We start from the raw sequence: 15,501 nt of genomic DNA, 5'->3' as shown, positions 1-15,501 counted from the left end.
TCTAAGCACTATGGGACTTAACATCTGAGGTCATCAGTCCCCTAGACTTAGAACTACTTAACCCTATCTAACCTAAGGACATCACACACATCCATGCCCGAGGCAAGATTCGAACCTGCGACCATAGCAGCGGCGCAGTTCCGGACTGAAGCGCCTAGGACCGCTCGGTCACAGCGGCCGTCATCCGTAATTGCTGCTCGTGTAGGACGGAGTATTTCGGTAGTGCCATGGGTGTGTGCAGCATGGTTCTCGGAAGGCCCTAGAACGACGAGATGGGGCAGGTCGGACCACCCAGACCACCCTCTGAGAAGATCCACATCTCATCGTAATGGTACTGCAGGATAGATCTTCGTCCTCCTTTGCTCTGGTGCTGCAGTTGAAAAGCGTAACACATCGTACACTATCAGGGGTATCTGTCGACGTTTTTGCGTCTTGAGTTATGTGCATGTCGTCCACATCTCCGCCTGCCTCTGACGAATGTGCAGAAACTTGCTACACGGCAATGGTGTATGGAACAACGCCACTACGGACAGGAATGGCATCAGCTAGAGTTTTCGGACGAATCCAAATTCCATTTGTTTGAAAATGACGGCCGCAGTTTGGTTCGCCTCAGACACGGGGAGTGGCATCACAGTGATTGTATTTGCGCAAGACATACAGTGACAACACAATGCCTTATCGTGTGTCTGCTATTGGGTACAACCACAAATCACAGCTGGTGCGTGTCCAGGGCACTGTCACCAGTGTGACCAATACGAATGACATCCTGTGAGCCGTAGCCATACTCTTTCTGCATAACACCCCAGACGCCGTTTTCAAGCACGACAATGGTCGACCACATGTTGCTGCACGAACACGTGCCATCTTGGTTCACAGGATGTCAGCCTTTTGCCCTGGACCGCCAAGTCACCCGACTTGTCATCAGTCGAAATTTAAGTGATAGGATGATATGACGCATGCAATGCTGTGATCCATTGCCAATAACCACAGATGAACTTTGGAACCAGGTGATGGATGGCTCTGTCACAGGACGCCATTCGTGCCTTATACGCATCGATGCCATCACACATGGAATAAGTTATCAGGCCACATGGCGGACCTAGTGGTTGGTTCAAATGGCTCTGAGCACTATGGGACTTAACATCTGGGGTCATCAGTCCGCTAGAACTTAGAACTACTTAAACCTAACTAACCTAAGGACATCACACACATCCATGTCCGAGGCAGAATTCGAACCTGCGACCGTAGCGGTCGCGCGGTTGCAGACTGAAGCGCCTAGAACCGCTCGGTCACAGGGGCCGGCGCGGACCTTGTGTCTTTTAGGCAACAGCACACATGCTGAACCGAGGTGACTGAAATGCTAATCGTTTCAGCAGAGCATACTTGATGTCATGGTGTAGGGAGCCATCGGTTATGATTTCAGGCCACGGCTGGTAGTGTTGAGGGAACTCTGATGGCGGAGGAGCATGTCAAGGACATCGTGAGTCCTCATGTGTTATTTGTCGTGCGACAGTATGGTGGTGCAATTTTTCAATAGGATAATGCTCGCCCACATACGGCACATTTGTCTGTCTTCTGTCTGCTGACCAGTAGGATCCCCAGATACGTAAGCAATAGAAATTGTGTGGGACGAGCTCGGACGTCAGCTACGTCCCAGTGCCAATACACCAGATATTAATAACCGGCTACAACAGTTGCAGGCCTGTATGCCCCAGGGGACGATACAACGACTTTATGACATCCTCCTTCTCAACCGAATCAGTGCATGCCCGCAGACCAGAGGGTGTGCAACGGTATACTGATAAGTGGGTTCATACTATCAACTTCTTTGTAGTTTTACTAGATTTTGTAATCACTGATATAACATCACACACCTTCACAACACTTGAAGTGTTTCACTTTATTTGTCAATCGTTGTACATGATTGGATATGAAAATGATTAGCACTGCAAACAGAACCACACAAAGTAGATAGGAGTTACACCACTTACAATCTGTGTAAAAGAAAAGATTCCGCAATGTGTTTTTCATTCATAAATCGTATTTGAATGTTGTTTGCTTGCAATAATATCGTGTTATGTTTCGTATAAGAAAGATGAATGTTTACCAATACGTGTCGGAATTCGACAGTGGCAGGATCGTGGTCTGTCGCGACTGCGTTATATCTTTCTGCGATATTGCTGCTCACATTGGTAGGGTCACCACGGCTGCCATGGCAGTAAGGTATTGATGGGTTCAGGAGGATCGCTATTCAGTATCTGAACAGAGTCACGCGACTAGCACATGAAAGGAGACATATTGTTTGCTCGACCATGCAGGTTTGTACAGCCTCATCACGTACATTGCGTCGGGCAAAGGGCTTGTTTGTAGGGAGATAGGTATCCACAAGGACGTTGCGCCGATGTCTGGAGAACTACGGACTGTCAGCATGGCGACAGTTATAGCAGCTTCCCTTGATGGTGCATCAGGGAGAGACGCGCGTCGAGAGAGAGCGCTCACCGCCAGCACTGGAGACAGGAGTTGCATCACGTGGTCCCGGTTCTGCGTACACCACTGCGATTGATGTAGCCATATAGAGAGTCTCCGAAGAGAATGAATGCTGCCAGATTGCATATGCCATCGCGTAAGGAGGCTGGGTCACTGCAGACGCAGCACTAACTCAGTTGGACAAGGTCGAGGAAGAACTCCAGCCATAAATAAACTCTTTCAAATATTAGGACGGCAGAAGGCGGTCCTCTGACTAATATACTCTAAAGGTGTCTTGTACTCTCTGTGTTCTACAGACGAGAAACGCGAACTCCAGGCAACAAGGACGGAGTTCAGATTACGTCTCAACGGAAGTATAGGCAGAGGAAGTGCTCTCAATTACTGAACGCTGCGTACTCAACGACGACTTCCAACCCAGAGGTGAAGTCCAGAATCGTATAGGCTCGCAATATAAACAGTCCTGAGAGCAAAGACAGCATGTCCGTCTGCACCAACAAAGCTGATATCGAGCTACCGTCACACACGGGCGCTCACAACGGAAGACTCGTCTCTCCACCGCTGGCCTCCCAGTAAGGCTCGGCTCCCCACCATCGTAATTCCGAAAGCTAATCAAATTCCCGAAACCACGGAATATTCCCCCTCTCTACAGATTCTTCCGAACGCTGACCACCCATATTTTAGTCTTCTATCGTCCAGTGCGAGTAAAAACCTGTACTCGTACAATGGTATGCTTCTGAGTAAAAATCCTTGGAAATAACACAGCCTGCGTGGTTTAAGAGGTGCCGCTTCTTCGTTCCTCTCACCTGCGTTCAAGATTTTCAGCGTTCGGAAGTATTATCCGGCGATCCTTCCGGCCTCTACTACAATAGCAGCCAGCTGTCACCCTATTGTGCACCAGAGCTCAGGTGCCACGATGTTCGTCAAGCTACTTCCTGTGTTTAAGCAAGGCCAACACCTATGCGGGCCTTCCACCCAGAGCTTGAGTTCTGCCTACCATTTCATCTCCACTGGCGTTCCAACCTCTAGTAGTATAGCCAATCATTCATTACGCCGTTTTTATAGTAAAGACACTCCGTCATCTTTCATGCAATAAGCGTTAATGTAGATCACGGCAAAGTATGTGGATGAGTTATTGTAAGGTGCGAAATTATAGCCACCTTACACAGAGAGCGACTGGCCTATTTCAAATTTAGGGAAGTTACATGAAATCCTGAACCAGCATAGTCAGGCAGAGAAATGAACTTTCTTTCTCCTGGATACGAGTCCAGTGTTTCAGCCACATTCAAAGAGTCCGTAAATTCATTCTTGTTCTCTCCTATGGTCCGATTCGTCACGAAACGTAAGCTGAGAATTGGTTGTTAGTATTATCGCATTTCCCATATCGAACCTTACATTACATTTTCATTCAATATTCTTATATACACTTCCCAGTCACCTGTCAAAAGCCTGAATAAATGCGGGTAGCTACAAGACGTGCAGGATAACAGTCAGTGAGGTTCTAGAAGGTATAATCACGGGTATGGAGCCATGACGACTCCAGTGCAGTGACCAGCCGCGGTAGGTTTCTTCGTTGAGGATCAGTGGTGCGAATATCCCGTCCGAGGCGGTCCCACAGAATCTCGACTGGTTTTATAGACGGGGAGTTTTGTAGCCAGGAGCTACTGTTAACTCAGCCAGGTACCCTCCGAGCCACGCACGTACACTGCTAGCTGTGTGACACATTGCATTGTCCTGCTGGTAGATGCCACCGTGTAGGGTGAAGGGGCGGGGGAGAGGTTGGGGGAGGGTGGGAACTACGCTTAGCGGTAGACATGATACCCAAGGATAGATGCATACTTGTGTTAATCCACTGTGCCTTCTAGAACGATGAGATCATCTAGGGGAATGCCCTCCGACCTGTACCCTTCTGAAGATTGTTGCACAGTGTTTGCTTTCAGACGTTTCAGGCAGTAACGCCAACAGCCATCTGTCCGATGGAGAATGAAACGTGATTCGTCGTAAAAGACCATCTCAGTGGGAGTCCCAGTTGCGGTATTAGCGTGCAAATTCCAGTTTTAGTAGCTGATGAACAGCAGCCAGCATGGGTGCATGAACCAAGCGCATGCTGCGGTGGTCAATACGTAGCAAAGTTCGCCGAACAGTCGTTAACAGCTCGTTGGTTCATCTGGGCAGTACATTGCTCAACAGTTGCACGTCTATTAGCCGCCGTTCACCTGTGTAATTTATTGCCAGTGATGCACCACAGTTACCTCGGCACCGTTTTGAATTGCGCCATTTCGCCATGCAAGGTATACTCTAACCAGGCGGCACGCCAACAGTTACAGACTTACCCATTTCGGGAATGCTTTCAACCTAGGCCCAAAAGCCAATGATGATACCCTTTTCGACATCAGATAGGTCACCCTGTATCCGCATTACGACAACGTCTGCACTGTTTTCCGCTTCGCCCGGACACGCTTTATGTATACCCTCCACTGCCAGTGCTGCCACTGTCACCTGTGAGTGGTTTTTGCACGTTGACGTCGATCATAGGCATGTTCACATTAATGTGATCGGACTGTGTATTATTCTAATGAACGATTAAGAATCATGAGATAGAGTCGGCTAAGTTATAAATTCAAGAATAGTACACTCTCACGGATGTCACTACTTTGTTGTAAGAAATCTATTTGGGCATCCCGAAATTTTGATTACAACAAATAACGCTGTCCCATGATACTGTCTGTGGTCGAATTTGGCGTTTTTCATTCGGCAGGCTGCTTATATTTTTCAGAATGTAGTCTCACTGGTATCGAAGTAACTCTACCTGAAATACATAATTCACAGATTATGTAATCTTCCGCCTGAATGCCGCGCAGGGCAGGCCATATATCCTGTAGATTTTTGATGACTAGTACTTCTCATTTAGTACATACGATTTTTTTTTTGTGGTAGCAGCCTGACAGTTTGGAAACAATTTTTGTGGACTTAACAGACAACTTTAAAACGTTCCTCGTGTACCACAGCTGGTTTTTTATTTGCGTTTTTGCTGTACCAAGCGTGGAACGTTCGATTACCGAACGCGTCATTTTCAAGGGCAATTGGAACTTTCACCTGAGATGCAAATCAGGTTCCATTGCAGGTTTCCAGTGTGCCAACTACAGACGGCAAGATTACAGCCGAAAAAACAGGTGGAAATTTTTTCCGGTGAGCGCAGTAATGACGTAGAAATATCGTATATGCATCATCAAGATAATTATTTCGTTCGGCATTCTCATCAGCGTGTAATTTAAAATTCTACAATGAAAATTCACCCAACTATAAAACAATTTCAGGAATTTTATTATTATGGTATATTTTAGTTAGTTTGTGACAAGAAATATTATATTAATAGTATCGCTAGTTTGATCTAAATCGAAAGTCATTCCTAACAACACTCTTCGGCGTAGAGAGAAATGTCGTACTAAAACGTCTTGTTCCCGCATTCGACAGCCTCCTGGGGTAGCATGATATAGCGAGATATATATTTTTTGACGATCCATCTTATGTTGCGTGTACTACTGGGACAAGCAGGATGTTTGTGCCCCTACCAATAAATTCACATGGTTACATCCTTTTAATGCAACAGTGAGTGTGGAAATCTCAACAGTTATCTAGCGATGCACACATTACTTTTAAAAGACTGTTTGTAACGAGAAACCGCTAGACAGCAAGATACGCTGCAGAATCAAATCGAGAGTAAGCGGAGTTTGCAGACAGCATATCTTTATTCATTTAATGTACATACATTTATTTGGCTTCTTGCAGGCATACTTTTGAACCTTCACTGTGTAACACCTTCTTCTAATAGGGTAATTGCATATTTATACATGCAGTATTGTGTTCTGTACACTCACGACACTTAACCCACATTACCTTGAGAGCTGACGTTCCGTCTGCCTTTACGTTGAAAGCATTCAGAGCTAAATACAATTTAACTCGAACTAGTCACTGAAAATCGTATTGACCATTCTATATCCGGCTGCAGACTACCTAGGGACCTGACGTGAGCACGGCTTGACCAGACAGAGCACTGTCAACGGAGGAAAACCGTTTGGCGACCCGGTTGAGGCCCCTACTGATCTGACCGATGCCCTGTCGACGCACTGTTGTGGTCAGTCGCACAGTGAAGACGCCCTGCTTCCTGGTTAACCTCATACTAGCCTTACTCCCGACTTTCGATTACGCCAACAGAATCTACCCACATCTTCGCTGCTACCTGCAAATGTCCCCTCTTTGTAATAAATACGCCATTAGCAGGTATCATGTATTTTTTTTAACCAATGGTCACGACCTGCTCATCCTAATTTTTTCTAGAGTGTTTTCTTCTCTACCCTTTAAGCGGAATGCTCTTAAAATTTGATAGTAAGTTTTCATACTTTCATTATAGCACCACAATAGCACCACAACGGCCATATTAAAGACATGCAATATCGGCATGTCGCTTGTTTGATTGTAGCTCTGTAATAAGTCTCCCCCCCTTGCTGCCTTTCTGTATTAAAATGGCCACCTGCCTCACAGCTTCCTGTCCCGATCATGACTTCAGCCATCAGCTTCCAATTTACTTTCAGGGGCAATTACTATTGCTCCTAGCTCTTGCACTGTCATTAAGATCAAGCACCAGTAAAAACCAGGGAGCGAAAGACTATTTGCAATTCGTAAAGAAATCAGACGACAGTTAAAGGAATCGAGAGGCATGAAAGGGAAAAAGCGGTTGAGAGGGGAGTGAGACACAGTTGTAGTTTATTTCTGATGTTATTGAATCTGTGCACTGAGCAGTCAAAGAAAAATTTGGAATAGGCATGAGAAGGAGAAGAAATAAAAACTTTGAGCTTTGTAGATGATATTGTAATTTTGTCAGAGACAGCAAAGGACTTGGAATAGAAGCTGAACGGAATGGACAGTGTCTTGGAAGGAGGATATAACATGAACACCAACAAAAGCAAAACAAGGATAATTGGATGTAGTCGAATTAAAATCGGGGGTCGCTGAGGGAATTAGATTAGGAAACGAGACACAAAGTAGTAGATGAATTTTGCTATTTGGGCAGCAAAATAACTAGCGATGACCGAAGTAAAGAGGAAATAAAACATAGACTGGCAATGGCCTGAAAAGCATTTCTGAAGAAGAGAAATTTGTTAACATCGAATGTACCCTGATAGCCAAAGAAACTGGAACACCTGCCTACTATAGTGCAGGGCCCCCGCGGGCACGCAGAAGTGCCGCAACACAACGTGGCATGGACTCGACTAATGTCTGAAGTAGTGCTGGAGGGAATACACACCGTGAATCCTGCAAGGCTGTCCATAAATCCGTAAGGGCACGATGAGTTGGAGATCTCTTCTAAACAGCACGTTGAAAGCCATCCCAGATATGCTCAATAATTTTCATGTCTGGGGAGTTTGGTGGACAGCGGAAGTGTTTCATCTCAGCAAACTGTTCCTGAAGCCACTGTAGCAATTCTGGACGTGTGGGGCGTCGCATTGTCTTGCTGGAATTGTTCAAGTCCTTCGGAAAGCACAATGGACATGAACGGATGCAGGTGATCAGACAGGATGCTTACGTACGTGTCACCTGTCAGGGTCGCATCTTGAAGTATCAGGGGTCGTATATCACTTCAGTTGGACGCCCTACACCATTACAGAGCCTCCACCAGTTTGATTAGTCCCCTGCTGGTATGCAGGGTCACGGATTTATGAGGTTGTCTCCAAACCCGGACACATTCATCCTCTCGATACAATTTGAAAAGAGATGAGTCCGACCAGACAACATACTTCCAGTTATCAACAGACCAATGATCGTGTTGACGGGTCCAGGCGAGGCGTAAAGCTTTGTGTCGTGCAGTCATCAAGGGTACATGAGTGGGTCTTCGGCTCCGAAAGCCCATATCGCTGATGTTTCGTTGAATACTTCGCAGGCTGACACTTGTTGATGGCATAGCATTGAAATCTGCAGCAATTTGAGAAAGGGTTGCAGTTCTGTCACGTTGAACGATCTCTTCAGTCGTAGTTGGTCCCGTTCTTACAGGATTTTTTTTCCATCCACAGTGATGTCGGAGAAGTCATATTTTACCGGATTCCTGATATTCACGGTACACACGTGGAATGGTCGTACGGGCAAATCCCCACTTAATCGTTACCCCGGAGATGCTGTGTCCCCTCGCTCGTGCGCCGACTATAACAGCACGTTCAAACTCACTTAAATCTTGATAACCTGCCATTGTAGCAGCAGTAACCGATCTAACAACGGCGCCAGACACTTGTTGCCTTGTATGGGCGTTGCTGACCGCAGCTCCGTATTCCGCCTGTTTACATAACTCTCTATTTGAATGCGCATACCTATACCAGTTTCTTTGGCGTTTCGGTGTAGATTTAAGAATCAGGAAGTCTTTTCTGAAAGTATTTGTATGGGGGTGCAGCCAAGTTTGAAAATGGGACATGGACGATAAACAGCTTAGAGAAGAAGAGAATAGAAGCTTTTGAAATGTGGTACTATAGAAAAAGGCTGAAGATCAGATAGGTAAATCACGTAGCTAATGAGGAAGTAATGAACAAAATTGGGGATGAAAAGAAATCCGTGGCATAAACTGACTAGAAGAAGAAATCGGTTGATAGGACACTTTCTGAGACATAAACGGATCACCAGTTTAGTACTGGAGGGAACTGTGGTGGATAAAAATCGTAGAGAAAGACCAACAGGTGAATAAAGTAAGCAGATTCATAAGGATATAGGTTTGTAGTAGCCATTCAACAATAAAGAGGCTTTTACAGGATAGAGCAGGATAGAGAGCTGCATCAAACCAGTCTTTGGACGTAAGACCAACAACAACAACAGCATCAACAACAGGTTCAAGTAACCAATAGAAAAAGAGCAGTTGGCAAGATGCAGGATTCACATGGAAGAGTTGTAAACTGAGACAAGTAAACGTACACCGCCAGACTGTTGGTCTTTGTGATTCGGAGGCTGACTATACCTATGGGAAAACGGTTGTAGACTTATGCATGGTGGTCCAAAAAGTAACAGCCGCTGTTCGTATTCGGTGCTATTAAAATCTCTGCGCTCCAAAGAAAGCAGTCGGCAGACCAAAGTGGCACTACTTTTTATGGCCAATGTAACTATGTTTGCAACAATTGGTGAAGTGCACCTCTGCAACGTTAAGTTGCCAGACACTGGCGTGTTGTAACGGCCGACCTCATTTTACAAGCGTGTACCGGCGTGTCAGGGCATTCGGGTTCATACAAACACTAGGTTTTAACGGAAGGTTCCAATTTGGCAACAGTTAGTAGTTTTTAAATACAACTACGTATCAACTCACAATCATAAGAGAAAATATCTCTGTACCTATGTATCACTGTCCGCTTCCGTAGGAGTGTGAAGGATCGTGGTTAATCTACACAGTTACTCTGCAATTCACACTTAAGTGCCTGGCAGAGGGTTCATCGAACCATTTTCATACTACTTCTCTACCATTCCACTCTCGAATGGCGCGTGGGAAAAAGGAACACCTAAGTCTTTTCGTTCGAGCTCTGATTTCTCTTATTTTATTATGATGATCATTTCTCCCTACATAGGTGGGTGTCAACAAAATATTTTCGCATTCGGAAGAGAAAGTTGGTGATTGAAATTTCGTAAATAGATCTCGCCGCAAAGAAAACGTCGTATTGCCAGTATTGCTAGGGATTTTTCCATGGTGTGAGGACTGAACAGGGGCCCACGCAACCTAGTGGTGCCCACTGAGCAGCTACTTGTCTGATAAGTAGCGGCTCCAAGGTCAGCAAAGCCGTGTTGCACAGAGAACTTGGCAGTATGAGGCCAGTCAGTGTGACGTTCCACCCCCTCTGGTACAGATTCGGTTGGGAAGGGTGTAGTAAAGCCGTTGTACCCTCTTCTGAGTGGAGTTGTCCCAAAATTGTTGTGATATTCACATCCCAGATACTGGCACTAGGACGGAGTTGACTTCCCACGGGCCGGGTTCGATTCCCGGCTGGTTCGGAGTATTTCTCCACTCAGGGACTGGATGTTGTGTTGTCCTAATCATCATCATTTCATCCCCATCGACGCGCAATTCACCGAAGTGGCGTCAAATCGAAAGACTTGCACCCGGCGAACGGTCTACCCGACGGGAGGCCCTAGTAACACGACATTTGCATTTACAACTATCTGGGATAGAGCTGTGGATATTGCTGGCTACGGGAGTATCACAACTTCACTTAGGCAGTTCATAGCGGCAGGGGCCGTGTGTGGACGAACATTTTCTTATTGATAAATGGCAGCGCAATAATATAGTAATTCATGAGGACGCAGAACGTCATGACGTACCGCTGAGCCGCCAGAATTCCTTCAAACACTACCAGCCTTAACCTGAAGTCATACCCAATGGCTTTCCACACCATGACTCGAGGAGTACTACCGCTGTGACCGCTACGGTCGCAGGTTCGAATCCTGCCTCGGGCATGGATGTGTGTGATGTCCTTAGGTTAATTAGGTTTAAAGTTCTAGGGGACTGATGACCACAGATTTTAAGTCCCATAGTGTTCAGAGCCATTTTTGAACTATCGCTGTGCATTTCCGAAACATTTGAAGAATAGCATCTTCCTGCAAGTCGCCGTCGTACTCACTGACGGTTGCTAGCCAAGTCATCAGCAGCACATGCTTATCAGTTACGTGACAACTCCGAACACAGCCATTTATGCTGTGGCGTTAACGGCAGCCTACGCGTGAGACGGAAACTTCCTAGTCTGGCTGCACTACTCTCCGACCAATGGAGCGGGATAGCGCAGAATACTGCAGGAATTGTATTGCTTATTCCCTCCTGAAGGCAGGCTCGGATGTGATGGAGTGCGAGGTGCTGGTCCACACTGTTGCCATCCTCCATTCCGGTGGTCAGTCGTGATCAACAGCAACCTCGACGACGAACACGTTTGCCCTTACGTTCTCCTGCAGCCCCGCATCAAGTCACAGTCACGTCCGAATGCTTCCCAAATTTGCATATTGCACGATCTGATCAGCCGGCCAAATGGAGATCCACATTTAGGCTCCTTTCACATTCTGTCGGGCGTTGATAACGCTTTCTCACACAAGTAGGCGGAATCTGTGTGTCGTTTCCATTGATAACCCAATATCTGACGCAGTTCAAGCCCCCTAGATACCGTATGAGGTCTGGTAGCAACATTAAAAACGAAAAACGCTAATGCACTCTAGTGGCCATTGGACCTGTGAGATAATGCAGATCTAATCATTTACATACCTGACGATGGTGTGTATGCGCATGAAGTTACAATGAAATCCGGCCACGTCTTACATGTGCCTCACGTTTCTTTACAGTTGCTGTATGTATCATCTCTCGGCCGCTCCCGCGTTGCACATAAAACTGAAATATAAATTGGTACTTTTATTAATTTTACTTATTAATTACCAAATCCTCCAATTAGAGCATAGTGTTTTGTATTCCTTAAATTAAAAAATCATGAAGTTTTACAGTAATCACTTGAGAATGTGATGTAAAATTCTAGGCGTGCGCCGCTACAATTAGACCATGGATAGCTAACCTTTTTTGCCCACCACCCACTTTCGTTTCTCCATTGTTATTAAAATTCTCCATGCGTCCACAAGTAACACAATAATGGTGATTTATAAAGTAGGGACGTAACTTTATATTATGAAATTAATGAAGCAGACTTGCAGCATGTTAAGGGAGGACGTTCATGAAACTGACCGAAAATATCAATTTTCAGGTTATTTTTTATTTATTGTAGAACTCGTGGACAATAAGTTCTCAAAGTTTCAATAATGAACTCATTTATGAAGTACCTGAAAAATAATTAAATCTGTGATGTGACCTTCCTGTCACGCCCACTTTTTGAAGCAACACTTCAATATCTACAGACTCAGAGGGATAGCAACTCCTACATCCCCAGGAGAGGCTTCCAGATTGTATAGGTTGCTGGCGGATCCTGAACTTATGAAAACGTGTGTTCGTGGGGAAACCCTGAATTCAAATGACTCTCTAAATTCACTCATATGGAAACGATGCTCTAAACTACATTTTCATCTGCTACAGTTGTCAGAATTGCAACTTGTGATACAGTCCTAGTATTTAATGATGGAAAGATAGGGAGGATAAGGGTGTTAGAGAGAATGGACTCTAAGATAGAAAATTTCACTCAAGACATCTTGCAGCTGCAAAGTCAGTTGAAGACCTGGTAAAAGAAAGAAGGTAGAAAACGAGAAACCAGAAGAGGAACCTTGTGTGGGAAGAGGACCCTGAGTACAAATCTGGAGAATTCTGAAGAGATGACATAAGAAAAAACATTAGGTTCAACTTTAATTTGCATTTCTTGAAAATGATATTTTTTAAAAATTATATACCTTTTTCTCAGTATCTATGAAGGCCAAAATTATGAAATTTTGTCACTTATATGTATAAACTCACTAAATGTTGTCTCAAGGGAAAATTTTATAAATTCTGAGTCTAAGCTGAGATAGGGGCCAAGAGCTTGGAATTCTGGATTAATTTTATATTTACGGAATTATAGTTAACAAAATTATTGAAATTCTTCTATTGGATGTATTTAAAAAATCTCATGAGAGAAGCTTACTATATGCAAAGAGATTAAACAGTGAAAATTTTATAGAATTCTCTTGACTAGTTTCTGACCAAAAGGTACCTATAATATTTCTTAAAAATAATTTTTTTTAAATTCAATAAAAATGTTAGATACATGTAATCCAAAGACCGTAACAGTAAATGTGTTAACTTCATGTAAAGTATAGTACAGAATTTCATTGGGTAGCTTCAGAATTGTGGATATGATGCATCTATTAAATAGTGTGTGTTTTTCATGAACGTCCCTCCTCAAAGCATACAATAATAAATACTTACCAAATACTTTATGTCAAAATTTTATGGAAAGTTAATATACACTACTGGTCATTAAAATTGTTACACCACGAAGATGACGTGCTACAGACATGAAATTTAACCGACAGGAAGAAGATGCTGTGATATGCCGGTGGCGACACGCACAACGTACTGACACGAGGAAAGTTTCCAACCGATTTCTCATACACAAACAGCAGCTGACCGGCGTTTTCTGGTGAAACGTTGTTGTGATGCCTCATGTAAGGAGGAGAAATGCGTACCATCACGTTTCCGACTGTGATAAAGGTCGGATTGAAGCCTATCGCTATTGCGGTTTATCGTATCGTGACATTGCTGCTCGCGTTGGTCGAGATCCATTGACTGTTAGCAGAATATGGAATCGGCGGGTTCAGGAGGGTAATACGGAAAGCCGTGCTGGATCCCAACGGCCTCGTATCACTAGCAGTCGAGTTGACAGGCATCTTATCCGCATGGCTGTAACGGAACGTGCAGCCACGTCTCGATCCCTGAGTCAACACATGGGGACGTTTGCAAGACAACAAGCATCTGCACGAACAGTTCGACGACGTTTGCAGCAGCATGGACTATCAGCTCTGAGACCATGGCTGCGGTTACCCTTGACACTGCATCACAGACAGGAGCGCCTGCGATCATAATGGTATGGGATGCCATTGGTTACACGTTTCGGTCACCTCTTGTTCGCATTGACGGCACATTGAACAGCGGACGTTACATTTCAGATGTGTTACGACCCGTGGCTCTACCCTTCATTCGATCCCTGCGAAACCCTACATTTCAGCTCGATAATGCACGACCGCATGTTGCAGGTACTGTACGGGCCTTTTTGGATACAGAAAATGTTCGACTGCTGCTCTGGCCAGCACATTCTCCAGATTTCTCACCAATTGAAAACTTCTGGTCAATGGTGGCCGAACAACTGGCTCGTCACAATACGCCAGTCACTACTCTGGATGAAATGTGGTATCGTGTTGGAGCTGCATGGGCAGGTGTACCTGTACACGCCATCCAAGCTCTGTTTGACTCAATGCCCAGGCGTATCAAGGCCGTTATTACGGCCAGAGGTGGTTGTTCTGAGTACTGATTTCCCTGGATCTATGCACCCAATTTGTGTGAAAATGTAAACACATGTCAGTTCTAGTATAATATATTTGTCCAATGAATACCCGTTTATCATCTAAATTTGTTCTTGGTTTAGCAATTTGAATGGCCAGTAGTGTATATATCTTTAATCTGTAACTGCCTACCTCTCACCATGAGAGCTGGAGCGTTCACTATTGGGCGGCAATAACCAGATTGACTACCACTGAACTAGATACGTGTGTGTGGGCGCAGGAACTGCCTGGTGAAGCACCCGAACGACGAAGATCCGGACGAGGGCGTGAAGGACCTGGTGGAGTTGGCGCTGCGCAAGCTGGACGCGGACCGCGACGGCAAGGTGTCCTTCCAGGACTTCCAGAAGGCGGTCCAGACGGAGCCGCTGCTGCTGGAGGCATTCGGCCAGTGTCTGCCAGCCGAGAGCGCCTGCCACACCTTCTTGGCCACCCTACGGGAGCCCCAGCCTTGACTCGGAGTACCATCAAGTTACACACTTCAATGGGTCCCAGTCACCCTCCCATTCTGAAAATGTACATATTTAATACCACACATTCTAAATTAATACAAGTAATGTTTTTATACTCTTACTAGTGTGCTCATCTATTGTTATCTTCATCTCGAATCACTGAAGCCCATTTCGAAAGCACGAATTCTGGACAGGCTTTCATGTATTTTTTTTTGACTTATCGTATGTCTGAGCACGTAACATCTAGAAAGGACAATGTCACTACCTACCAATAGTAACATAAGTATTATCCTCATGAGCAGCTGAAGGTCCTCAGAAACGATAAATTTAGAGACTGTGAGAGCATTCGATCTACATGGAAACATACAAAAAGTTACTGTACGTGGATTATATTTAAACAACGGGAACGCTATACTGGACTATAGACCTCAATTACATAGTGTCAAAAACAAGGGTGTTGGGGGAGGGGGGGGTTGGAGGGGGAAAGGTTAGGAGGAAGCAAAGCACATACCAGTCTCGAGTCTCGCTTTTG

General features: G+C 45.0%; 1 protein-coding gene across 1 annotated transcript in view; it reads left to right on the top strand.

Annotated features, from left to right (window-relative positions):
• The window catches only part of LOC124777226 (EF-hand calcium-binding domain-containing protein 1), a 118,319-nt gene that overhangs the window by 98,284 nt on the left and 4,534 nt on the right, over positions 1-15,501 (top strand). Inside the window, exon 5 of the mRNA XM_047252555.1 lies at positions 14,741-15,033. Within this exon, the coding sequence (XP_047108511.1) occupies positions 14,741-14,972 (232 nt within the window). The 3' untranslated portion in view covers positions 14,973-15,033. The remainder of the gene's footprint in view (positions 1-14,740; positions 15,034-15,501) is intronic.

This window comes from Schistocerca piceifrons, chromosome 1 (assembly GCF_021461385.2).
Source record: "Schistocerca piceifrons isolate TAMUIC-IGC-003096 chromosome 1, iqSchPice1.1, whole genome shotgun sequence".
NCBI lineage: Eukaryota > Metazoa > Arthropoda > Insecta > Orthoptera > Acrididae > Schistocerca > Schistocerca piceifrons.
This window is presented reverse-complemented; position numbering and strand designations above follow the sequence as displayed.